Consider the following 24,862-nt stretch of genomic DNA (forward strand, 5'->3'; position numbering starts at 1 on the left):
AAGCCCTCACGCCCCGCCAGGACGTGCCCGCACCCACCTGGGCAGGCTTGATGACCACTGTGTTCCCCGCAGCCAGGCAGGCGGCCGTCTTCCAGGACAGCATCATCAAGGGGTAGTTCCAGGGGATGACAATGCCACAGACCCTGTCGGACGAGGGAAGCAGGCCTTCATCTCTCCGCTCGGCCTGGGTCCCGCGGGGACCTGCCACTGCCGCCTCTCCACTCCAGGGCCAGGCTCCTGATGCGGCACGAATGGCCCCGCAGAGGGGCCGCTGACACCTGCCTTCCCAGGCCCTGCTGGGGCAGTATGTCCAGGCTGGCAGTAGCCCCTCTTCCCAGCAGGGTGTGATGGCAGGGGACACCGCACAGCTTCTGACGGGACACAGTCTAGGGACACAGTTAGGTACAGGCAGCACCAGGAGCTGGGGAGGTGACAGCAGGCAGGGGCTGGGAGCCAGTCAGGGGTCACAGGGGTGGCCGGGGGGACGCGGGAGAGAATCAGGGGTCGTATGCGTGGACCAGGAGGATTCGAGGGAGGGTCAAGGGTCCCACAGGTGGCTGTGGATGAGGATCCTCCTGGGCATTAGGCCAGGGTCAGGGCCAAGGAGACAAGAAGGATGCAGTCAGTCTGGGGCCCTGACGAAGCCCGCCTGCTATGCACTGAGAGATGGTGTCCAGTGTCAGTGCGTCCCCTTTGTCCCAGAGAAGCCTCTGGCTGGGCAGTGTCTCCATGGAGGGAGCCCCCACGTCCTAGGAGACCGACTGATGACACCTGTGCTCCCAAGAGGCATGTGGCCCTGCCTCCTCCTGACCCCGCAGAACTCGGTGATGGCAGCCCCTCCCTGTGAATCAGACAGTTAGATGAGCTTGTCCACATGGAGCCCCGTGCAGACCAAGTGACTGCTGTTTCATCATCGTCACTGCCGTCTTCATCGTCATCTTCACCATCGTCTTCATCACCATCATCTTCATCACCTCCATCATCTTCACCATCATCTTCATCTTCACTATCGTCTTCATCACCATCATCTTCATCACCTCCATCATCTTCACCATCACCTTCATCTTCATCACCTCCATCATCTTCACCATCATCTTCATCACCATCACCTTCATCACCTCCATCACCTTCACCATCATCTTCATCACCTCCATCACCTTCACCATCATCTTCATCTTCATCACCTCCATCATCTTTACCATCAACTTTATCGCCATCAACTTCATCATCTCCATCATCTTCAACATCATCTTCATCACCATCATCTTCATCTTCATTACCTCCATCATCTTCACCATCGTCTTCATCACCATCATCTTCATCACCTCCATCATCTTCAACATCGTCTTCATCACCATCATCTTCACCGTCTTCATCACCATCTTCTTCATCACCTCCATCATCTTCACCATCATCTTCATCTTCACCATCGTCTTCATCACCATCATCTTCATCACCTCCATCATCTTCAACATCGTCTTCATCACCATCATCTTCACCGTCTTCATCACCATCATCTTCATCACCTCCATCATCTTCACCATCATCTTCATCACCATCATCACCATCTTCACCGTCATCTTCTTCACCATCATTACCACGATCTTCATCACCATCTTCTTCACCTTCGTCACCACCATCTTCACTGTCAGCATCTTAACCATCATCATATTCATCACCGTCTTCTTCATTGTCATCATCTTCACCGTCATTACCACCATCCTCTTCATCGTCAGCACCTCCATCATCATCAGGGGACGTTTCCCCAAACGATGGTGGCTGAGCTGACCCGGAAGTGGGAAGAGCACGCACAGAGGCCAAGGGCATGACGGGTCGCTGAGGAGCCACAGGGCTCATGGGCCAGGAGAGCGGGAGTGCAGTGGGGCCTGGGGCCGGCACAGGGCCCCCCACACCTTCCTGGGAGTGGTGGGGTGTGCTGAGGGGTTAGGAAAGCTGGTCCTCACCCCACATACACCCAGCACACCCAGAGGGTCAAGGCAGCCCCCAGGGAAGTGGGAGAGGTCACCGAGGAGGAGGAGGAGGCTGAGGCTCCGAAGAAGAAAACGCAGCAGAGACATCCTGCCCTCAAGACTGAATCATGCCCGCACATTCAGTGCCCCAGGTGTGACCCGATTTGGAAACAGGGTCATCCCAGGTATAATTAGTTAAGACGGCGTCTGGCTGGATTAGTGTGGGCGCCTAACCCCACGTGACCGCCGTCCTTATGAACGGAGAGCCCTGTGGAGACAGACCTGCGGAGGGAGAGGGCCGTGTGGGCTCCAGGGCAGAGCCCAGGGGCACCAAGGTGGCCGCCATCACCAGAAGCCAGTGGGACAGTCTCAGAAGGAGCCAACTCTACCGACACGTAGCCTGGGACCCCCGGCCCCCAGACTGTGAGGCGACCAAGTCCGCGGCGCGAGTCTCGCAGGCTGTGGTGCTTGGTTACGAAGCCCCGACAAAGCCCCCCACCCGCCAGTACAGGGAAGGCCTCGCCACCGACTCGCCCGGCAGCCAGGCACCCGGGCAGGGTCAGCGTCCTACTCGGTCCGACGGGATGGGCACCCTGTGCGGGGGCTGAGGCTCAGGGACCTCGCAGACTCACGGGACTGGCCCCTGCGCCTGAGGGGGGCTCTGAGCAGGGTCCTGGCTCCACACTCCTGGCACCCTGGCTGGGTAGCTCTTTGCTGGGGGGGTGGTTCCTGCAGCCCCTGTGTCCGGACCCCATGCTCTCCCCCGGCACCGAGCCCCTCCCGGCGGCGTCTGCATCCACGTGCTGAGCCCTCAGCTCTGCCACATGCCGTCTCCTCGGGTGCCCATCCCCGTCCCGCGTTAGCGAGTCCCACGCTGAGCCTCGCGGGCGAGACGCCAGGCCTCGGCGGTCACTGCCGGGTGGCCTCGGCCGAGGCAGGCCTGCCGCCCCCACGGGCCTCTGGACATGGGATGGTAAGATGGGGCCCGTCGCTGCGGGTTGAAAATCCTTCCCAAACCTGGTCTTTCCATGTCGACATCACCATCATCTTCATCACCTCCATCACCTTCACCATCATCTTCATCACCTCCATCATCTTCACCATCATCTTACCCGTCGCTGCGGGTTGAAAATCCTTCCCAAACCTGGTCTTTCCATGTCGACTGGAGGTCTGTCCTCCCTGTGCCGCGGGCTGGTCTCGCCGAGGGTTCCTGTCCCCGCCGCTCTGTAGGAATTCCTTGTCCTTAAGTATACCCACTGGTCACTACACTCTTCAGATAAAATTTGGGGGCGTGCCCTCTCTTCCCCCCGTGACCCTGACTGATAGAGGGTTACCATAGGGATTAAATACAATTATAGTCTCAAAGTCATTCAGTAGTGCCTGGCAGGGAACAGGGGCTGTGGAGGTGAAAGCTGTTTCACCCTGAGGACAGGAATTTTCACCGGTTTTTCTCTTTGCTGCATCTCCGGCCCTTGCCACGTCTGGGAGGTAGTGGCTGGCAAATGAGCAGCGGTCTGATAAATACACAGAGAGGGGACGTCTGAGCCCCCCGTGCAGTCCTACAAAGTGCCCGGCGTGTCACTCACCCGATGGGCTCCCTCCGGGTCAAGGTCAGGTTCCGGTTGGGTCTGGCCTGGTTGATGGGGATGGTGGCACCCTGGAAGGAGCAGTAGCATCACCGGAAGGGGCTCTGGCCCCTCACCCCTTCCCCTGTGGGCAGCCAGCCTGCGCCGGGGACCCAGGGAGGGACAGGGACTGTGTCCCGATGCGCCCGCTTGTGCAGGACAGGACAGCTGAGGGGGCCAGAGCCGGGCGGAGCGGGCAGCCACAGGGGGTGAGGTGCTGAGCCTGGCCGAGTCCTCAGACAGGAAGCAGGTCCTGCACAGGGACGGCCTCTGGGGCAGAGAAGGGCCAGGGTGGGGGCCAGGTGCCTCTGGGGGCCGTGCTGGCCCAGGAGGCCTGTGATGCAGAGGCTAACGGGGAGCGGGCACCGGGCACACCCCCTCCCTCGAACTCACACCTGCGCTCGGAGTGGGTGAGAGCCCAGACCCAGCAGAGACACCGAGAACCCCGCAGCCGTGGGGCTCCCTGGAAGGGCTCACCCACCACTGCCTGCAGCAGGAAAACCTCCAGGAATGGCCCCCAAGTGAGGCCCTGACCCCTGGGACCTGGTGAGCGGCCCGTACGATGACACAGTATGACAGTTGGCCTTAGGATGGGGAGATGGTGCAGGTGGGCCAAGCACAACCACAGGAACCTCGCGGAGAGCAGGTGGCTCTCCTCTAGGCCTCTAGTTAGTGACAGCACAGGGTCACCGGGATGGGGTGTGGAGGGCTGGGCGAGGACAAGAGAGAGAGGACAGCAGAAGCCCCGGCCGCAGCCCTGCCCCCTGGGCGCTGCTAACACCTGGTCCTCCCCGGAGCTGCCAGCAAGGCCCAGCCCAGTGACACCCCGACACCGACCCCTGAGACCCTGGCACAGAACCCAGCCCAGCCCAACCCGCTTCCCACCCGCAGAACCGGGAGCGAATAACCGGCATTTTCTCAAGGCCGCAAAGTTGTGGGGGTTTGTGGTGCGGCCTCCAGAGTGCTCTGCCGCCCTCGGGGTCCCTGCCGGCCCAGACGCCCGCGGGAGCCCCACCTGGATCTTGTCGCACCAGCCAGCGAAGTAGCGGAAGGTCTGGATGGACATGCCCACGTGGGTCCTCAGGGCCAGCGTGTAGACGGCCCCTGCGTCCAGGGCCTCGATGGTGGCCAGCTCTGCCTGGTGCTCCTCCATGAGGTCGGCCAGCCTGAGGGGCGCGGAGAGGGAGCTGGGCTCAGGCCTGGCACGGCCTCGCCTGCCCTTTCGGGGCCCTTCCTCGGGAGCCGGGGGCCCTGCCAGCACCACCGCACTCAGGTGCCGGCCTCAGCGTCCTCATCTGTGAGATGGGACGGCGGCGTCCCCTTGGCTGCAGGGGCGTGAGCACGGTGCCCTGTCCCCCTCCTCCCCTCTCTCTTCCTTCCGGGGATATCGATGGATCCCCTGCTTCCTCATGACACCTCCTGCCTCTGCGACAAGAGGCCTTGTCCGGGAACAGCAGGCCGGTGTCGGGCACCAACCACCCCACGCGGCCGTACCGGGGGTGAGGGGCGGCGCATCTGCACGGCCTCCTCCAGGCTGAGCCCACGTCCAGCCGCCCTCAGCGGTCCCCGCGGGCGTCTGCTGTGGGCGCCTGGGAGTTGGGACGCCCGCCCCCGCCGTGGGAGGGTCTCATGCATCAGGGGCAGGCGGACACCACCAATCCAGAGCGGCCCTCGGTCTGGCACGTGAGGAGCTCCGCTGTGGGATCAAAGCCGGCCGACCTGCCCCTTCTGCACCCTGCCCCGGGGACAGCCGCCAGCGCGGCCCTAGCTCCCCAGGACCCCGAAGCTGCCCACCGCACTGAGGATGCGGCCTCAACCCCTGCCTGGCCCACCAGCCCCGAGGCCCCGCCCGTGTCCTCCCGGGACCACGGTGCCACAGCTTTCTTCCCCCTCCACGTCAGCTTCGTCCAGGCGCTCGGGCGAGTCAGCCCCGCCCGGCCCTCGGGAGCCTCGTGCGTGCGTGCGTGCGTGCCGTGGGCCTGGGCGGCTCTCCCCACGCCCCCTCCGGCTTCTCGTCCCGACCGCTGCGCCCCCCGCCCCCACCAATCGCACCTCGCAGCGTCCTGCCAGCGCCCTCCCGCGGCCGCCGCCCTTCAAACTCTCCGGCCGGCGCGGACATGCGCCGGGACAGGGGTTCCAGACTGCCTGCCTCTCGCGCGAGCGCGGAGACAGCTCTGGCCTCCTGCTCGCCCCCACCTTCCGCTCCTGCTGGGTGCACGGCCCGCACACAGCGTGGAGCCGGCGAGCGGGACTGGGGACTGAGCGGAAGGGCCCACCGTCACCGCAGAGACAGGGACGTGCCAGGTCACTCTCCGGGTACGAGAGCGAAGGTAAGTCACTTTTTGAGAAACACTAGAGACCAAACAGTGGAGACACCGTGCTGCTGGCGTTACAAGGACAAGGGTTCCATCAGCTTCGAGGACAGAAGGCCAAAGACATCAATCAATATTAAAGTCAGCATGAGGTGGCCTGTGTGTGTCGGCCCCGAGGTTGTCATGCCTCCTGTCTTTTAAGGTGCTTGCAGCGTGAGATACCTTAGCTCAAAAGCTCGCCAGCGCCAACTTTTACACATCCAGTTATTTTAAAAATAGCCCAAACGTGCACATTTTTAGCCACTGATAAGTGGATGCGTCCCCCAGGAACCTCACCCGACAGCTGTTACCACTGGTGAGACAGGCTGTGCAGTTACAACCATGGGCCTTCCCAGTCCTCTGACGCAGAGACCCTGGCGTGCGTGCTGCTGGGTGACTTTGCCCGGACACGGGAGCCCCTCTCAGGTCCCTCCCCGGCCGGGAGCGCCCCTGTTCCGCCACTACAGCCTCGGGGGGCCTCCCGCTGCCGGGTGCCGCCCGATGAAGGCTGTGGTGTGTTGTTGGCTCTCGTGGCCACGTCTTCTTCCTTGGTCAGCCCCCAATCCCTCCATCCGCCACACCTGTGCAAAACGCCACGTGCGCGTGATATGGCCGTGTCACGAGTCCCTAAGTAATTGTCACCTGAGTTGCTTGGGAGGCTGGGGGGCAGCTTGGGTGAGGGTGCCTTCTGCCTGCCAGAGCCTGGTCCCCGCACAGCGCCAGGTCAGGGAAGAACGGGCAGGCAGCGCTGGCCTCCTGAAGGTCTGCGGGATAGGCACCAGGAGGGGCAGACGCTGAGGTGCCAGGCGGCTCGCACCCCCTTCCCCGGCCTCTGACCACGGCGGCCTGGGCCACCACCAGACTCTGGGCCGTGGACCCAAGGAAGTGTGGGAGCACAGTGCGGCAGCTTTCCACGGACGCCCGCCCGCTCTGCAGGGTCCATTCCGGCAGCTGGGTACACGGCTCCCCGGCTCCTGGGGGTGCCTGGTGACTCTCTCTGACTCTCCCCCGGACCTTTCTGCTCGGTTCACCCGCCAGCAGCCCTCTTCTGGAAACACCACCTCGCCTCCTGGGGCACCCGCTCCTCCCCAGTGGGACCGCCTGGCTCGAGGAAGGCGGGCAGCAGCTCTCCTCCGCGCCTCACCCCCACCCGGGTCATGAGCCGGAGCGTCCCCGACCCTTCCCTGGACTTCCGACGGGGCCGAGGGCTTAACAGAAGGGGAACGTGAGACAGGAGACTCTGGCGGCCAGAGCCAGGCTAGGCCAGGACGCGCGGGGCCAGGACGGCCCGCCCCGCCCCACCCACCGGCTCCCGGGAGCCCCGCGCCGGCCCAGGCCGCCCGGCAAGCAAGCGGTGCCGTCTGGGGCCCCCGCCTGGGACACTCCCTCCTGCCTCTCAAGCTACTTCCTCTGAGAAGCCTCCCCCCGGCCTCAGGCCGTGGTCACACTGCCCTCCTGAGACCGCGTCCTCCCGTGAGGACGCGAGCGCCAGCCGCGGCCTGAGAGGAAGGCCCGGGACAGGCAGGTGGGTGCGGGTGAGGTCCCACCTGTACAGGAGGTGGCCCCGGTCCCGCGCGCTGATCTTCCCCCACAGCCCGTGCTCAAAGGCGTCCTTCGCGGCAGCCACGGCCTTGTCCACGTCGCTGACCTGGGCCAGGGACACCTGGCAGATGACCTGTGGTGGAGCGGAGCCCTGAAGCCCTGCCCGGCCACCTGGGCGGCCGCAGAGGCCAAGGTCGGCGGACAGGAGGGCATGGGCAGGGTCTGCACGACGAGGGGAGACGGGGCCTGCAGAAGGGGCCGTGTTCCTACGTCCCGAGGGCCTTCCCTCTACTCTCCCGCTGACCCCAAACAGGGCGACGGACTCAGGCTGCAGCCATAAGGCCGAGGGTCGGCTCAGCGTTTGCAAACCGAGCGCAGAGACCCATAAATTTAGTGAGGCGCAGGCGGGAGGTTTGCTCCTGAAGTGACATAAGCCAGCCCAACGCCCCTGCATTCCACGTCCCGAGGGTGCCCACCTCCCGGCAGCACAGGCCCCCCATACCTCCCGCCACCGGGACGGGGTGGGAGGCCGGAGGCCAGCGCCTCCTTGCCGGTCACCACAGGTAGGCTGTACCCTCCCCGCCCGCGGCCCCGGCACCAGGCATCCACACAGCCTCCTGCCCGGGCTTCCCAAAACTGGCCCCGAGGTTGTGGTGGCAGCGCCTGACTTTCCTGCCTGAGGGCACCTGTCTGGGCCCACACACCCCGCCCATCACTTTCTTAAACTCCCCTCAGAGGACCATTCTGAGGCCCTGTCTTCCGTGGTGCGCGTCTGTAGGAAGGAGCGTGTGAGCGTGCACGCAAGTGACAGCGCCATACGTGTGCACTGAGCAGGACAGCTACGGCCAGGGCGTCTTGACAAACCCGGGATGCGAGGGGGCCCTCCCGACGCTGGGGTTATTCTTGAGGTGTGGAGGGGAGGGAATGGCCTCCGTTTCCTCCTTGGGAGGGCTTAACTCTGCTGCAGACCCTCCAGAGTCCTCCCGCGTCCCCATCTCCCTCCCCACCGCATCTGCCTCTGCACCGTTCCCGTAGGAAGGGCTGGAGGCCGACTGCAGCGTTTTCTCGCCCCAGCAGAGGCCCCCAGCCGGGACCCAGAGGCCCCCAGACTGGGGAGGGGGAGTAGATGGGAGAGGGGGCATCGGGGGCCTGTGCGGGGCAAGGGGGTGCTGGGGCCTGCACTCACACTTCCGTCTGTCGGGTTGATGGTCTCATAGGTCTTGCCGCCCTCGGCGTCCACAAACGCGCCTCCGATGAAGAGCTGGTGGGGCATTCGGAGGGTCAGCTTGTTCACGGTCTTTTCCACCTGGGGACGAAGGGCCACATGCCGGAGCTGCAGTGTGGATTCTTCGCGAACGGGCATCCTTGATGGGCACGACCCCACCAGAGACACAGGGACCACTCGCCCTGCCTCCCCCACAAGATACACAAGCAAGGGCCCGGGCTACTCGGTCTCCTCTTCGGATCCAGCCCTGCTGCCCAGGGAGCTGTCGTGTGGGCAGAGGTGGCAGCTGAGCGATAAGAAGAGATGGAGGGCCAGACTCCGCAGCTAGACTGCCCGGCTGGAGCCCCGGCTCTGCCACTGACCTTGGGCTGGTTGCGTGGCCTCCGCACACAGGAAGCGCCAGTGGGCAGACAGCACTTGCAGCCCCCAGACGTGATGCGGCCCCCGCTCACTGCCCCTCGGGCCTGCAACCCCACGCTGAACGCGGAGCCTCTGGGATGCCGCCCCTCCTTCCACAGTCATTTGTCCACAACCCTAAGGCCAGCCTGGTGTCCACGCTGGTCACCCATACTTTCTTCATCGGCCCTTGTTCCAAAGCACCAGCCAGACAAACTATCATAAAGCTAATTCCCATAGGAGTGGGTAGTCTACCGAGATACCCCAGGGATGGTTTTTCCAGTTTCTTTAAAAAATACATTTGCAGTTAGTTACTTCCTCATACTTCATATATACAAGTTGAATGTAGAGGATCATTTGTTTTCCTTATTGGGAGAACATTCCCAATCCCTTTCTCTCACTCTCTCTCTCTCTCTTTTTTGTTTCAACCAACGGAATTTCACACAGGTGACTGGTTGCACAGGTGATGGAAGAGCTGAGAAGCCACGAGTCAAGCCAGAGGTTGACACCAGCAGGAAGCCGCTGCCATTGCTGGGAGGTGGTGGAGCCAGGACTAGGGGCGAGGGTCACCCGGGGGTACAGGATGAGTTGGCGGGGCCGGAAGCCACGCCAGAAAACCCACCACAGGAGAAAGCGGGTGGACAGAGAAGCACACTGTAAAAGTCCCTCGATACCCTGTCTCCTGTCTTGGGACCGAACTTGTCCCCTATACTGAGTCTTGGACAGCAATTTCCTCTGTTGAGTTCGTCCTACCGCCTGGCATCTTTAGGCTATTTGGAATTACCAAGGGAAGCCTGGGTCACTAAAGCTTCTGGACATCCAGCCTTCCCCCAAGTGTCACCGTGGATCCACAGGTACGGGTGCCTGAGGGCTGTGCAGGCCGGGCCCGCGTGGTGGGCCCAGGACTCACGTGGTCGACAACACCCAGGCCGGGCCCGCATGGGGGGCCCTGGACTCACGTGGTCGATGACGCACTTGCTCTCCTTGTTGTCCCCTCGCATCTTTCTCACTAACAGCTGGATGAAGTCCCCGAAGGTGGTTGCCATGTAGATGTCTTCATTTTCTAACTCCAGGCCGTCACACAGCTCCTTCACTTCCTCAACCAGTCTGGAGGGAAGACGGAAAAGCGAGGGCCTGGAGGAGGCCTGGCAGACCTGCCTGGTTCTAGCGGCGGAGGTGGTGGCTCATCTCAGCCCCCGAGGCATGGGTGTCAGTCTAGAGTTAGGGTTAAAAGCCCAGTTCGTGGATTCAGAGGCTCTGGTTTCAAGTTCTGGCTCCACCACTTATGAATTTGTGACCTTGGGCAAGTGACCAATTGCTCTGAGCCTAGTTTCTTTGCCTGTAAAATTGGACCAATCATGGCTCCTCTACTATTTCCTGATGAGTAAATGAGACAATCCACGTGGTAATAATTAATAGAAGATTAATAATAATCATTGAAAGACAGTGTGAAAAGAATGAAAAGACAAGCCACAGATTGGGAGAAAATATTTCCAAATCACATACCTGATAAAAGACTTGGCTTCAGAATACGTAAATAATTCTTAAAATCAATTCTAAGAAAAAAATCCAAGTGAAAATAGGCAAAAGATTGACCAGATGCTTCACCAAGGAAGAAATATGGATGGCAAATAAGCATATGAAAAGATGTTCCACATCACTCGTCAATAGGAAATGCAAACCAACCACAACGAGATTCGACTCCGTACTTACCAGCATACCTAAACTTAAAAGCCTGACCATACCAACCACTGGTGAGGATGCAGAGCACCTGAACCCTCGTACCCTGCTGCTGGGATTGTAAAACGGTACTTTGGAAGCCACTTTGCAAAGCACTTTGGCAGTTCCCTAAAGATTAAACATATACTTCCCAACACTTTTAGGTATTTACCCAAGAGAAATAAAAGCCCATTTATAGACACAAGATGGCAGAGCAAGAAGCTCCAAAACTCCGTCCCTCCACCTAAACAACTATTGAACAGGCAGGAATTGTCTGAATCAAATGCTTTGGATTTCTCGAGTCTCGTCGACACTTGCAGCTTCCAGGGGAGAACGTGGTGAAGAGCTGGGGTGTGGCAGTAACTTCCAGCCTTTCCACCCCCAGGGCAGGAGGCGGCAGTGGCAGCAGGTCACTCCTGTCGTGGCCTCCTGGAGGCGGGGGTTGGGGGGCAATGAGGACCTCGTCCTCCACACATCTGGGTCGTGGGTTCCAAGTGCTGAGGCCGCTTTTGATCGCTGAGGGGCTGGCCGAAAGGCTGGCCAATCCCATACATGCTTTGCATAGTGTGTATGACCACAGGGATAACAGAAGAGAAACTTCAATGATTACACACAACAAGGAATACACACCATGCAAAGAAAAGTTTGGAAAAGTCACAAATGGATGGCTCCAACCCTCAACAAGCAAGATTTAACAACCTCCCCGGAGTGAGAGAATCAGATTCTCAGAACTGACACAGCATTACACTCAAAATGTCCAGTTTGAGCAAAACATTGCAAAACATACAAAGAAACAGGCCCGTTTACAGGAAAAAAGAATTTGGAAGAAACCATCCCTAGGGATTATTATCAAAGACATTAAATCAACCATCTTAAATGTGTTCAATGACTTAAAGGAAACTAGGAAAATGATTATGAAAAAAATGAGAATATCAAGAATGAGATAGAAATTATAATAATAAACCAAACAAATTCTCAAGGTGACAGATACAATAACTGAAATCAAACACTCACTAGAGGCTTCCAGAGCACATCTGAACAAGCAGAAGAAAAGATCGTGAACCTGAAATTATCCAGTATGAGGAGTAGAAAGAAAAAAGAATGAATAAGAATGAAAATGAAAATGAGCCTCAGGGACCAGTGGAACATCATCATCAGATCATACTCATCATACCAGGTCCAAAGAAGAGATAGAACAGGACAGTAAAAATATTTGAAGAAATAATGCCCCCAAAGTCCCCAAATCTGAGGAAACACATGAATATACACATTCAAGAAGCTCAATGAACTCCAAGAGGGATAAACTCAAAGAGAATCACACCAAGACACCTGACAGTCAACCTGCTGAGACCCAAAGACAAGGATGGAATTTGGAAAGCAGCAAGAGAGAAGCTAATCACACACAAAGGATCCTCAATAAGATTAAAACCTGATTCCCCCCCAAAACCCATGAAAGCCAGAAGGCAGTGGGATGGCATATTTAAAGTCCTGAAAGAAAAAAAGTGTCAACCAAGAATTCCATATGCATCAAAACAATCTTTCAGAAATGAAGGAGAAATTAAGACATTTCCAGATAAACAAAAGCTGAGGGAGTTCATTGCTAGTAAACTTGCCGTAAAGGGAGTCTTTCAGGCTGAAATGAAAGGACATTAAACAGTAACTCAAAGCCATAAGGAAAAGTAAAGAGCACTAGCGAAGGTAACTACGTAGGTAAATAGGAAAGCCAGGGGCTTCCATTGGTGGCGCAGTGGTTGAAAGTCTGCCTGCCGATGCAGGCGATACAGGTTCATGCCCCGGTCCGAGAGGATCCCACATGCCGTGGAGCGGCTGGGCCCGTATGCCGTGGTTGCTGGGCCTGCGCGTCCGGAGCCCGTGCTCCACAATGGGAGAGGCCACAACAGTGAGGGGCCCATGTACCGCAAAAAAAAAAAAAAAAAAAAAAACAGGCTGAAATGAAAGGACATTAAACAGTAACTCAAAGCCATAAGGAAAAGTAAAGAGCACTAGCGAAGGTAACTACGTAGGTAAATAGGAAAGCCAGGGGCTTCCATTGGTGGCGCAGTGGTTGAAAGTCTGCCTGCCGATGCAGGCGATACAGGTTCATGCCCCGGTCCGAGAGGATCCCACATGCCGTGGAGCGGCTGGGCCCGTATGCCGTGGTTGCTGGGCCTGCGCGTCCGGAGCCCGTGCTCCACAATGGGAGAGGCCACAACAGTGAGGGGCCCATGTACCGCAAAAAAAAAAAAAAGGAAAGCCAGTATTATTGTACTTTTGGTATGGTTCGCAACTTCTCCCCTTTTACTATATTACATAATAGGCAAATACATAACACAAAAATTTAACACCTATATTAATGGGTATTCAATGTATAAAGATGTAATCTAGGATAATAACAATATAAAGGGGTGGGGTGACTATATATAGGATACGAGTGTTTATATTTTATTGAAATTAAGTTGGTATTATTCAAACTACATTGTTATAAGTTAAAGATGTTAACTGTAATCTCCAAGGTAATTAAGAAATAGCTAAAAAAAAAAGGGAATCAAAGTGGTATAGTACCAGAAAAAGGCAGTGATAGAGAAACTGAGGAACAAAAAGCATAAAAGACATAGAGAAAACAGACAGACAGCAGAAGTAAATCCTTTATCAGTAATCTGGTTAAATGGAAATGGACTGAACTCTCCTATTAAAAACATAGGTTATAAGACTGGATAAAAACAGCATCCATCTATATACCACAAGAGATTCACTTTAGATGAAAATATGCAAAAAGGCTGAAAGTAAAAGGATAGTAAAGGTATTCCATGCAAATAATAATCAGAAGAGAGCTGGGGTAGCCATACTCCTCTTAGACAAGATAGATTTTAAATCAAAAACTGTCAAGAAAAAAAGGACATTGTACAATGGTTAAAGGGTCAATTTACCAAGAAGATATAACAATTATAAGCATATGCGCACCCAACATCAGGCCACCTAAATGTACGAAACAAATATTAAGATAATTGAGGGGAGAAATAACATCACAAAAAATCCATGATATTTCAATACCTCACTTTCAATAACGCATAGAATAAACAAGCAGAAGATCAATAGGCAAACAGGGGACTTAAACAACTCTGTGGATGAAACGGACCTAACACACATACACAGAATATTCCACCCAGCAGCATGGCACAAATTCTTCTCAAGGACAGATCACAGGTTAGGTCACAAAACAAGTCTTAACAAATTTAAGAAGACTGAAATCATACCAAGCATCTTTTCTATCCACAATGGTAGAAACTAGAAATCAAAAACTGGAGGAAAACTAAATTCAAAAAAATGAGGATACTAAACAACACACACCTGAACAACCAATGGGCCAAAGAAATCAAACGGGAAATCAAAAACTATCTTGAGACAAATGAAAGAGGAAACACAACATACCAAAACTTATAGGACACAGAGAAAGAGTTCTTAAAGGGAAGTGTATGGTGATCAATGACCATATTAAGAAAAAAAATCTCAAATAAACAACCTAATTTTACACTTCAAGGAATCAGAACAAGAAGAACAAACTAAGCCAAAAGGTAACAGAAGAAAGGAAATGACAAAGATCAGAGTAGAAATAAATAAAATAGAAACCGGGGGGAAAAAAAACAATAGAAAAGATCAACAAAACTAAGAGTTGGCTTTTTGAAAAGATAAAAAAAGGAGACAAATCTTTGGGTAGACTATGGAAAAAGAGAAGACTAAAACAAAAAAATTAGATGAAAGAGGAGACAATACAACGGATACCACACAGATAAAAAGCATCATAAGAGACTCCTGTGAACAATTACACATCAACAAATTGAATGACCCAGAAGACATGGATAAATTCCCAGAAACACACAACCTACCAACACTGAATCATAAAGAAACAGATAATCTGGACAGACCAATAACAAGTAAGGAGACTGAATTGGTGAGCGAAAACCTCCCAACCAAGAAAAGCCCAGGACTGCGGGTGGGATTCACCAGGGAAAACCTGGTGAACCCCACCCAACATTTAAAAAGAATTAATACCAATCCTTCTCAAACTCTTCCAAAAAAACGTAAGAGGAGGAAACACTCCCAAACTCACTTTACGAGGTCAGCGTTACCCTGATACCTGAGCCAGATAGTGACATCAGAAGAAACAAAACTACAAGCTAATATCCCTGATGAATACAGATGCAAAATTATTCTTCTCTTGATACAAATTAGAACTTATTACCACTGTTAAAGGGCAAGAGGGACAGTTCACATGAAGTTGAAGACTGGGTGACCTGATCTGTGGTAACGGATCATCCCTGGGGGCCGCCCACTGGGGAGGGGCAGGAGGGATCCCCTGGAGTGAGGCTGGGGCCCATGTCTTCATCAAGGTGTAGCTTGTGAGATACGATACATATCACATAATATATATATTATACATGTGCTATAATGTGTGCGTTACACATGTTAAATCAAAGCTACCACACTGCCCTCTCAAGATCTGTGCACCTCACTGCACGTAAAGTCATTCCTAAAATTTAAAAAGACTTGCGGGACTCCCCTGGCGGTCCAGTGGTTAAGACTTTGCCTTAAAATGTAGGGGGTGTGGGTTGGATCCCCCTGGTTGGGGAGCTAAGATCCCACATGCCTCGCAACCAAAAAACCAAAATGTAAAACAGAAGCAATATTGTAACAAATTCAATAAAGACTTGAAAAAAAAATAAACAACTATTCGTTTCAAAAAATAAAATGAAATAGAAAGAGTCGCAATCATGATTCCCTGACTGCCCGTGCTCCAGCCCAACGGGCCCACCTGTGCCAGGCCCTACCTGCCCGGTCCCTCCCCACACATGCTGGCTTTCACCGGGGTGTTGGGCTTGTGGCAGTTTTAATAGAGCCGCACAGGGCTTCCCTGGTGGCGCAGTGCTTAAGAATCTGCCAGCCAATGCAGGCGACACGGGTTCGAGCCCCGGTCCGGGAAGATCCCACACGCCGTGGAGCAACTGAGCCCGTGAGCCACAAATACCGAGCCTGCACCCTAGAGCTCGTGAGCCACAATCACCGAGCCCGTGTGCCACAACTACCGAAGCCCGCAAGCCTAGAGCCCGTGCTCCGCAACAAGAGAAGCCACCGCAATGAGAAGCCCGCGCACCGCAACGAAGAGCAGCCCCCGCTCGCCGCAACTAGAGAAAGCCCGCGCACAGCAACGAAGACCCAACGCAGCCAAAGATAAATAAATAAATTTACTTTAAAAAAGTGACTAAAATAAATTTAAAAATAAAAAATAAAAGAGCCGCACATTGTTTGATCTTCCTCCCATGAGGGGTGGGTCTCTGTCCCGCCCCTGCCCTCGAATCTGGGTGGGCTTGTGGCCACTGAGACCAGTCAGGGCAGTGGTCCGCACCTGTCTGCTTGCTGGCCTCACGTTTGCACAGCCGGGAGCCGCCAGCTAGACGTCCAAGTCCCGGAGTGGCCGCTCTGGGGCCACGACACAGCCTGGGGGAGGACATGCCTGCCCAGCCGTCCGAGCTCCCGCTGGTCCAGGCCTGGTGGGCCCGAGGCCTGCACGCGTGAGTCCTTTCTGGATCCCTGACCTGCATGGTTTCCTGCCACTCCGTTTGAGGGGGACTCCTGGGACACCACCCCCACTCCAGGCCTTACCTGACGATGTCCACCGACGCGGCCCCCGACTTGAAGAAGTCAGTGGAGTCTTCCACCTCCAGGACGTTGGGGAGAATCCGTTTCCAGGCACCCTGGAAAGCAGGAGTGGTGAGCACACAGCTCCCGGGCCCGGGAGCGAGCGGCGGGGGTGAGAACAGCCCCGGTGCGTGCGCACTGCCCGGCGCCAGGCTGGCCCGTCCGCTCCGCTCTCTGATGCCCTCCCCGGGGAAGCCGAAGTCCAGGCTGCTGTCCGCACACCCACCTCACCTTGACCGCAGCTTCGCAGGGGTCCCCACACTGGTCCAGGGGTGGTGGGAGGACAGATGTGCCGGAGCTGCCCCCGAGACCCACCCCCCGCCAGCCCCACCTGGAGGGTTGCCCGGGGTGGGTGTTCCCGCGTGACACTGTGGGGGGGGTGCTGCCACGTGGAAGGGAGAGCAAAGCGGGGGGTGGTTCTGCGAGTGAACGGGGCCACCGAGGGGGCTCGGGAGCCCTGGGTCTCGTCCTCACAGCGAGGCTAGCTGGCTCTGTGCCCCTCTGTCCCAGGCCTGTGGACGGCAGTGGTTCCTGCCCCCGGCCTCGTGGACGAGCGTGGACGGGGCAGTGAGAGCCGAGCGGGCAGCACAGGAGGGCCATCCTATGGGTCACGACGGGACACAACGGGACGACTGCTCTCTGGGCAGCTCCCCGCCGGGCCTTTCAGGGCAGGCGCCGGGAGGCCCGTACTCAGGCCGGGCGCCAGGCTGTGGCCCCACCAGGACCAGCCCCCAGTGACCCCCAGGCTGACCCTCCCTGGCCTCTCTCAGGAGGCTGCCCTGGATCTGCTTCCGCCCGCCATCCTCCTGCGGACCATCGGCAGCCGTCCCGAGCCGTCCCCGCCCCACACAACTGCGCCTTCTCCCCGGGCCTCCACCCAGGCTCTCCCCCTCCGGTGACATGCTTCCTTGAACCCCCAGCTCACACTTAATCCTGGGCATCCTTCCAGGTCAACTGCTAAATCACCTCTTCCCCCAAACCTTCATTGACTGCAACGCTCGCTCAGCCTGGGGCCAGCACTCACTGTCGCTGTGCGGGCGCTGCACGCCGGCCCCCCTGGGGTGTGTGGAACCCAAGCGGCCGCATGGCCTTGTCCAGACCCCAGCTCGGCCCCTGACAAGCCGTCAGATGCAGGCAGCCTCCCCTGCCTCGGTCTCCTCATCTGGACAAGGGGCTGGGGGCAGCCCTGGGAGCATCCCTGGAATGAGGCTGGCAGAGCTCGGGGTGCAGGAGCCCACGCTGCCTCAGAGCCCGTGAGGCCTCTGCTGCACATCTGGAACTCAGTTTAGAGTAGCCCGGACACTCTAGAAGCATCTGCTTTTCTTACGACTGTTGGGCTCACGGCCAGCGGTACTGGGGTCCTAACAGGTGCCACTAAGCTGTTACCTCTTCTGCCACCAGCCTCAGCCATCCTGGTACCACTTGGCCACAAGCTCCAGAAGGCAGCCTGTCCAGCTGGCCCCGTAACCCCAGGGCAGGTTCAGGCCCAGGGCAATTGCTCCAAGAACACTTTTTGAATGAACAGGCTTTTTTTTTAACAGACATTCAGAACGTTCAGCCTCCACCTGAGGAGGTGCTCGGTGCCCCCCGGACCGGCAGGCTCCCCCGTGCCCCCTTGCTGGGTCCTGCGTCTGCACCGGTCACGAGCACCCAGTGGCCCCGCGGCCGCCACCTGGCCCTCCGCGGCTCCCCGGCTCTCAGGGCCTCGGCATTTGCTGTGCCTGCCGTCTCTCTCCACTTGGGTCTCAGCACAAACCACCTCCCTACCCGGGGTGGCCTTCCCCGAACTCGCTTCTGCAGCATCCCCGGCCTCCAGGCACCTCGTTCCCATCACCGTTACTGCCCTCTGAGCGCACCTCCCGTCGGAAATTATTTTAGTCCCTTGCCTGGTCGTTTGCCGCTCTCTTCCCTGTGAGAAGGGACACACGTGACAGCAGAGACAGGGCTGACCATCACACCCCTAGTGTCTGGACGTGTATCTCAAATAAGCAAACCTATGACCGAATGACTGAACAGCTGAAGACCCATCCAGCGCCCTCTGAGCAACACAGCTAAACAGCCTCCACACCACGCCTTCCAGGGAGAGGGAGGTGGGGGAGAGAGCAGGAGGGGCGGTTCTGGGAAGTGGCCGATGCCTGGACTCCAGGTGGGGGGGACACCGGGCCTCGGAGAGGGCAGTGGTGTCCAGCGGCACACGGGCGGGGTGGCCCAGAGTCCAGGGCGGCCGACTGTGACACCTGTGCTGGTGACCATGTGGGGGTCTCCCTCTCGGGAAGCCTTTCCGGAAGGTTCCGGGGCACATGCCCTACGGCAGGACAACTGGGTCCTTCGGCTATTCCATTTGCCCACCGTTGACAGTGTGTCCCCAGAGGAGTCGGACCCAGCAGCCGAATCCTAGGTCCCAGTGGCACAGGAAGGAGGGGCAGGGGGCATCAGGAAGCCCCGTGACAGGACAGGACCAACACTGTGCCCGGCGCCAGGACATACGTCCTTAGAGGGTGTGCACAGCCCGACCCCAGGGGGTGCGATTTGCGAAACGCACCTGCTGTGCACGACCTGCCCCAGCAGACGGCAGCCCCGCAGGGTCTCTTACCCGCACAGCCTCCGCAGTGACCAGGTCCTCCTCCGTCAGCTCGAGGCCAGCGCTGTCTGCTCCCCTGAAGAACTGCGAGGCCGGAATCATCTTGCCACCCTCCAGCTGGATGTTCTTCACCAGCAGCTGCAAAAGGAAGGCCGTCAGGGCCCCCGGCTGCCCGAGCGGGGGGCACACGCTCGCTCCATCCCCCACCGAGGCAGGCCCGGGAGCCCAGACCAGGCGAGGAGGCTGCTGCCACAGGGACTCGCTCGAGCTCCTTCCCTGTCAGGCACCCCACCACGCTCTCAAGCTCGAAAACCTGTCATGGTTGGGTTACCCTACAAAACCGACGCCTACTCGTTACACTAAAGTAATTCAAGCACTACCTTGAAAGTCAATGCAGAAAACAACTCATCCCCCAAGAGCCCAGCTTCCAGAAACTCCCGAGAAACCTGGCACAGGTCATCAGGTGAGCTCACGGCCTAGACCGCGTCTGTCGGGTGACCGTGGTCTATGAACACGGCACCTTCTGCACACACCGGACGGAACCAGAGCCGGGTTCCCGGCTGACTGCCCACCCCTGCTGTCTTCCAAAGATGCTCTGGAGCTTTCTGGAGCTGAAGCCTAGCCAGGCCCCAGCTGGAAGTTCCTGAAAGACGCTCAACCAAGGGTCTCCGCGAAGGCTGCTTCTTTACCTTGCTGGCCTCACGGACTCAGGGAGGACTTAGCCCAACCCCTCCTCCTTCCTCCGCCTGCAGCTAGTGGTCTACACCTGCACCCTTCTCATTGACCGCTGTTGGTGGGTAAGCACGGTCATGGCCGTGCAGAGAAGCCCAGGGGCTACGCCTCGCTGCCCCTCACCCTTCCCCGGGGGGGCGGAAACCCAGGCCTGAGCGCCGTGAGGATGCGGGGGCATAGTCGGCAGAAGCAATGCCCAGCGCAGAGCCCGCCCGGGGGGCAGAAAGAGGCTGTCCGGCTCCAGCACCTGTATCTTCGCTGAGAGTTTTCCTCTGCCCTAGCCGCTTCCCTCGATAACTCACAAGCTCTAGAACCCTTGTTTCAGATCTGCTTTGGGAACATGATCCGAGACAGATACGTAGCGTCTGAAGGCATCGACCACGAGTACCTGAAACAGCCAATCACTGCAGACTGCAGGCAGCCTCGGGCCAGCAGGGTGGGCGCCCAGCGTGAGCTCACGCCAGTCCGAGCCAGGCTGCTCCACATCCACCTGGCCTGTACGTGCCACCGCCACCAAGCGTTCAACATCCACAGTGTCTGCTGAAACTCCCCAAAGGGCTCAAAGACCCCTGCCTGTCCTCCTCCTTCTCCGCCCCTGGGACCTCAAGGCCCAGGTCTGCCCCCCGCTGCGTGGGGTGAGTGCTAAGGCAGAGAATCGCGGCTCAGCGGTGGGCCTCAGCGCCAGAGAGCTAGGGCTGGACTCCAGCTCTGCCACGGGCTAACCTGGGCGAAGATGGGCAGGTGATTTAACCTCTTTGCTTCAGTTTTCTACTCGGTAAAATGGGTATAGTACTGATACACGTCTCATACGGTTGTTGGGAAAACTACATTAAATCATCCAACTGTTTTAGAACAGTGCCTGGCACGCTGGCATGCTATAAATATTTAGTTGCATAAATCGTAGCTGTCACTCTGAGCTGCACTCCTCTAAGGTGAGTCAGAGCGTGTTATGTGCCCGGTGTGGCTTCCTTGTTCAAAGAGAAGGAAACTGAGGCACAGAGGTCCAATGACCGTGCCCTGGGCACCCGGACTCCAGTTCCGGGCTCCCCGGAGAGGGCCTCCCCAACTCTGACACCCACCCAGGGCACCCAGCTTGGGTGGGGGCACCTGGCCAGGAAGAGCCCAGGGCCAGCCTTCCCGGGACAGGGAAGAAGTAGGCCGACCCAGCAGTCGAGGGTCTTCCCTCCTGGAGCCTGTGGTCTCCTTTTCCCCTGTTTTCTCCAGAAAAGCCTGGAGTCCCCCTGTGGGGCCCGAGGCCCCGGACAGGCGTGTGTGGCCTTGAGCCTACAGTACGGACAGGGGACCCACAGCAGCAACGTTACCATTCGGTCGTCATTCCCGAAGAGGATGAGTCCCGCTCCGGTGACCACCCCTGGCCGATGGGCTCCTGGGATGGGCAAAGTTTCTCCCTCGGGCGCCAGGCCTTCAGTGCTCAGCGTTGAGCTGAAAAACGTCAGCTTCTGTCGAGGACAGGAAGACCAGGAAGGTGCTGGATGAGAGAGGCCCCCGTGGCGGACCAGAAGGGGCTGAGGGGGGCTGGGAAGTCATGGGGTGGGGTGAGGGTCAGGGCACAAGCGGGGGCACAGACGAGACCTGGAGCAGGCGCTGAGGCCTCAGGGGGGCCCTACGTCGCCGCACATTGGCCCGTGACCTCCGACCCGGGGGGACAGACACCGGAGGAGGTCTGCTGCAGCATCACCGAGTGAGGGTGCTGCCTGGGGACACCACCATCCCTGGCTACTGGGCAAAGGGTCTGGTGGCGGCGCAGGCAGCAGAGGCCCCAGACGGTCTGGCAGCCAGCCTGTTGAGCAGGGCTTGGGACAGCCGGGGGCTTCGTGGAGGACAGGGCTGCCCTCGATGGGGCTCGGCCCAAAGGCCCCACCCCCGGGGCAAAGGCAAGTCAGGGCTGGGCCTGGGGTCTCTGAGAGCTGCTCAAATCCAACACAAACGCAGACCAGCCTTGAAAAGTCCCTGAGAAGACAAAACCAGTTCAGCCACAGGAGCAGAGCTTAGTTTAGCTTATTTTGCAAGTTGGTCAAGACCAACTTGACCTTAGTCACGTCTTGCTTGTGTCTCTGGAAATCGTAAGCAAAATTTGAACTGTTCCTCAAAATGGATATGAAGTAACCGTTAGCCAAATCCCTATCATTTGAGAAAATTCTCGTTATAACCAGTCACTGCCTCCTCAATTCACAAGCTCATCGACAGACCGCGTGCGGTCTGAGGGCTCCTGGTTCCGGAACTGTCTTTTCCGTGTGTGTGCACAAAAAACTTACTTAGCAGTACTTCGCCGATTCATCGGTTTTACTTCTGCTATTTTGGAACTTTTGACAGCCCGGGGCTGAGAGTCGAACAACCAGCACAGCTCGACCCCAGAGCTGCCGCGGGGCCTGGCGGCCTTGCTCTGCGCCAGCCCCTCTCCTTCAGCCGCGGGTCCTGAGGGAGAGGCCGAGGGGGCCGGGGGCGCCTGGCTGGAGTTGGGGGTCTGGGCAATGGCTATGTACCGCTTAGTTCAGCCACATTCTGACAGCTGTGCAGCCGGGGGACACACACGGGGCACTGCCCGTCCCGGCCACGCAGGGACACACCTGCCCACAGGCCTCCGTCCAGGCGCCCGGCACCTTGTCGTTCCCGCGGATCCAGTTATGAATGGCCTCTGCTGGCTGCTCCCAGTTGATCTGCGGGTCAGGACGTGTGTGTTAGTGGTCTCTCCCCGCTCCCTGACCATCTGGGCAACACATCTGGCCTCCCCTCCTGCCCTGATGACCCTGACACTGGGTGGAGCCCTGGGCACGGGTTGGGAAGTCTGGCTTCCTCTCGACTCCAGTCCGAGGCCCAGAGCTGGGCTGGGCCTCCCCCTCGCAACCTGGCTCTGGGTGCGCGTGGACCCTCAGTCTTTCACGGGATGTGAACTCCAGGATGGCTTGGGGAAGATAATGTTCTGTGGTTAAGATGGCCAAGGCCCTACACAAAGTGCAGGCCTGTCCCATCCCATCCCTCCCCCCGGGCGGCTTCTCCTCACTTACAGGGCTCACACAGATCCCGACAGAGCACCCCGCGAGCCCTGAGCACAGCTACAGCCCGTGGGCCCACCTAGGCTCCCGACCTGTGACAGCACCGAGGAACTGAATTCCCTCTGGTGTCACATCTCAGAGATGAGGAGCCAGCACCACGGCTGATTTTTACACCCTTCCCCCCTCACCAGCTCTTCTTCCTGAGGGCCCCGCCTACCTCTTCCTAAGGAGGAACCGGGAAGAACCCAAAGAGACCCTGTTCCCTGCCTGTCCAGGTGCCACTCGAGCCTAGCTCATGCTTCCTGCACTGGGGCTGCTCTTTCTTCTGGCCTTAAACAGGTACGTCCTGGTCGCCCGTTCTCCCCAGCCCGGGCACAGGCAGGCTTTGGGTGGGCAGGGCCCTGGCACTCACCCGGGCTGTTTCCTTCTTCTGAATCCCCTCGTAGGTGGCGCCATCCTCAGGCTGAGGGAGCCTGGGGGCTCTGCCCTCAGCGATCAGCTTCACGGCCTGAACCTGGGGAGACACGGGTTGGTGGGTGTCCCCAGCCTTAGGGCCCCCCAACTCCCAGACCCTGGGTTCACACTGAGTCTGGACCAGGCCACTCGCTGAACAGACCCACCTGGCACCACGCGGGCACGTGACGGGCACCCACGGAATGGGTGCTGTAGGGACAGGTAAAATTAGCTCGAACCTACTTCCAGCCTGAGCAATGAGTGCAAGACCCCGCCCTCTCTCCCACACAAGGCCCTAGAAGATCACGTAAGCTAAAGCCCTCTGCGGGTGTAACACACACCAAGGTCCACGTTTTTGTCTAAAACCTTCCCTGTCTCTTAGGGAGAATGGCTCCTGGACCGCGTGATGGGTTTGGAGGTCCCTAATAAGCAGGAAGCAGTTTCTCTGCTCCAGGAAAGAGGAAGGTTGTGGAGAAGACGTCAGGGAGGTAGGGGAGGAGAGCCAAGGCGCTGGGTCCGGAGGGAGGGAAGGTGGTGGTGGGAGCCCCCAGAGACCCGAGGCTGAGAAGCCGGGAGAACTCAGAAGCGTCTAAGGCAGGACTGCCCAGCGGGAACTTCCCTGGTAATGGACGTGTTCCACGTCAGCCCCGTGTGGTTTCTGGGGACCTGAAATGTAGCCAGTGAGCCTGACGACCTTGATCTTTAACTACAAGTCATTTAAATTAATTTAATAACCACCCGTGACTAGCGGCTGCCCACTGGACGCCGCCCTGAAGGATGCTCTTGGTTGTTTTCTGTAGGATGAACAAGATGACCCCTTCCTGCCTCTCACGTCAAACCTCCAGCAGGTCTCCCTTCTCACTCCTGTGAATAGGTGGATCCAAGGCCGCATAATGGGGCCCAGGGCTGGGGCGCAGCCACCGATGTGCTATGGAGACGTCCTCATCTGATGCCTGTCCTGGCCGGTCTCCCCTGCTGGACACACGGCCTCTACAGGGCCTGCACAACCAGCTCTGACATCAGCCTTTTGGGTCGGCCCTCCTCCTCCTGCGAGAATTCGGTGCAGTGACCACACCTGGGCCAGCCTTGGCCAGAAGCCCCCAAGACCGGAACATGTGACAGAGGCTGCCAATCAGAGCGCTCCCCCATGCCGGCCAGTGATTGGCTCGGGGTCATCACATGACCTAAATCGGCCAATCAGAGTGTCCTCTGATTTTTTATTCATAAATTCTAGGGGAAAGAGGGTTTCTCTTCCCCTAGAATCAAGAGGTGAAAAACTTGAGCCACCAGTGACTACTTTTCCTCCCATTTAAGGGCAACCTGAGGATGAAGCTAATCAAACGGAGGAAAGTAGAATCAGGGCGAAGAAATAGAAAGATAGAATCCTGTGACAGGCCTTAAGCCTCTGGATTCAGCCAGGCTTGATGGCATCCTGCCTGGAGTCTTCTATCTTTTTTTTTTTTTGCGGTACGTGGGCCTCTCACTGTTGTGGCCTCTCCCGTTGCGGAGCACAGGCTCCGGACGCGCAGGCTCAGCGACCATGGCTCACGGGCCCAGCCG

General features: G+C 57.7%; 1 protein-coding gene across 3 annotated transcripts in view; it reads right to left on the minus strand.

Annotated features, from left to right (window-relative positions):
* ALDH1L1 (aldehyde dehydrogenase 1 family member L1) overlaps positions 1 to 24,862 on the minus strand; it is a 46,177-nt gene that overhangs the window by 14,553 nt on the left and 6,762 nt on the right. For 2 of the 3 annotated variants that reach the window (XM_028478935.2, XM_028478937.2), the window contains exons 5-15: positions 23,262 to 23,363; positions 22,424 to 22,513; positions 21,158 to 21,295; positions 19,116 to 19,241; positions 16,487 to 16,578; positions 10,069 to 10,216; positions 8,675 to 8,794; positions 7,494 to 7,621; positions 4,611 to 4,761; positions 3,557 to 3,627; positions 38 to 143 (exon numbers count right to left, since the gene is read on the minus strand). In XM_028478935.2, the coding sequence (XP_028334736.1) occupies positions 38 to 143; positions 3,557 to 3,627; positions 4,611 to 4,761; positions 7,494 to 7,621; positions 8,675 to 8,794; positions 10,069 to 10,216; positions 16,487 to 16,578; positions 19,116 to 19,241; positions 21,158 to 21,295; positions 22,424 to 22,513; positions 23,262 to 23,363 (1,272 nt within the window). The remainder of the gene's footprint in view (positions 1 to 37; positions 144 to 3,556; positions 3,628 to 4,610; positions 4,762 to 7,493; positions 7,622 to 8,674; positions 8,795 to 10,068; positions 10,217 to 16,486; positions 16,579 to 19,115; positions 19,242 to 21,157; positions 21,296 to 22,423; positions 22,514 to 23,261; positions 23,364 to 24,862) is intronic. The other variant, XM_028478936.2, reaches the window with a different exon arrangement.

The sequence above is a fragment of the Physeter macrocephalus genome, chromosome 18 (assembly GCF_002837175.3).
Source record: "Physeter macrocephalus isolate SW-GA chromosome 18, ASM283717v5, whole genome shotgun sequence".
NCBI classification, from domain to species: Eukaryota; Metazoa; Chordata; class Mammalia; order Artiodactyla; family Physeteridae; genus Physeter; species Physeter macrocephalus.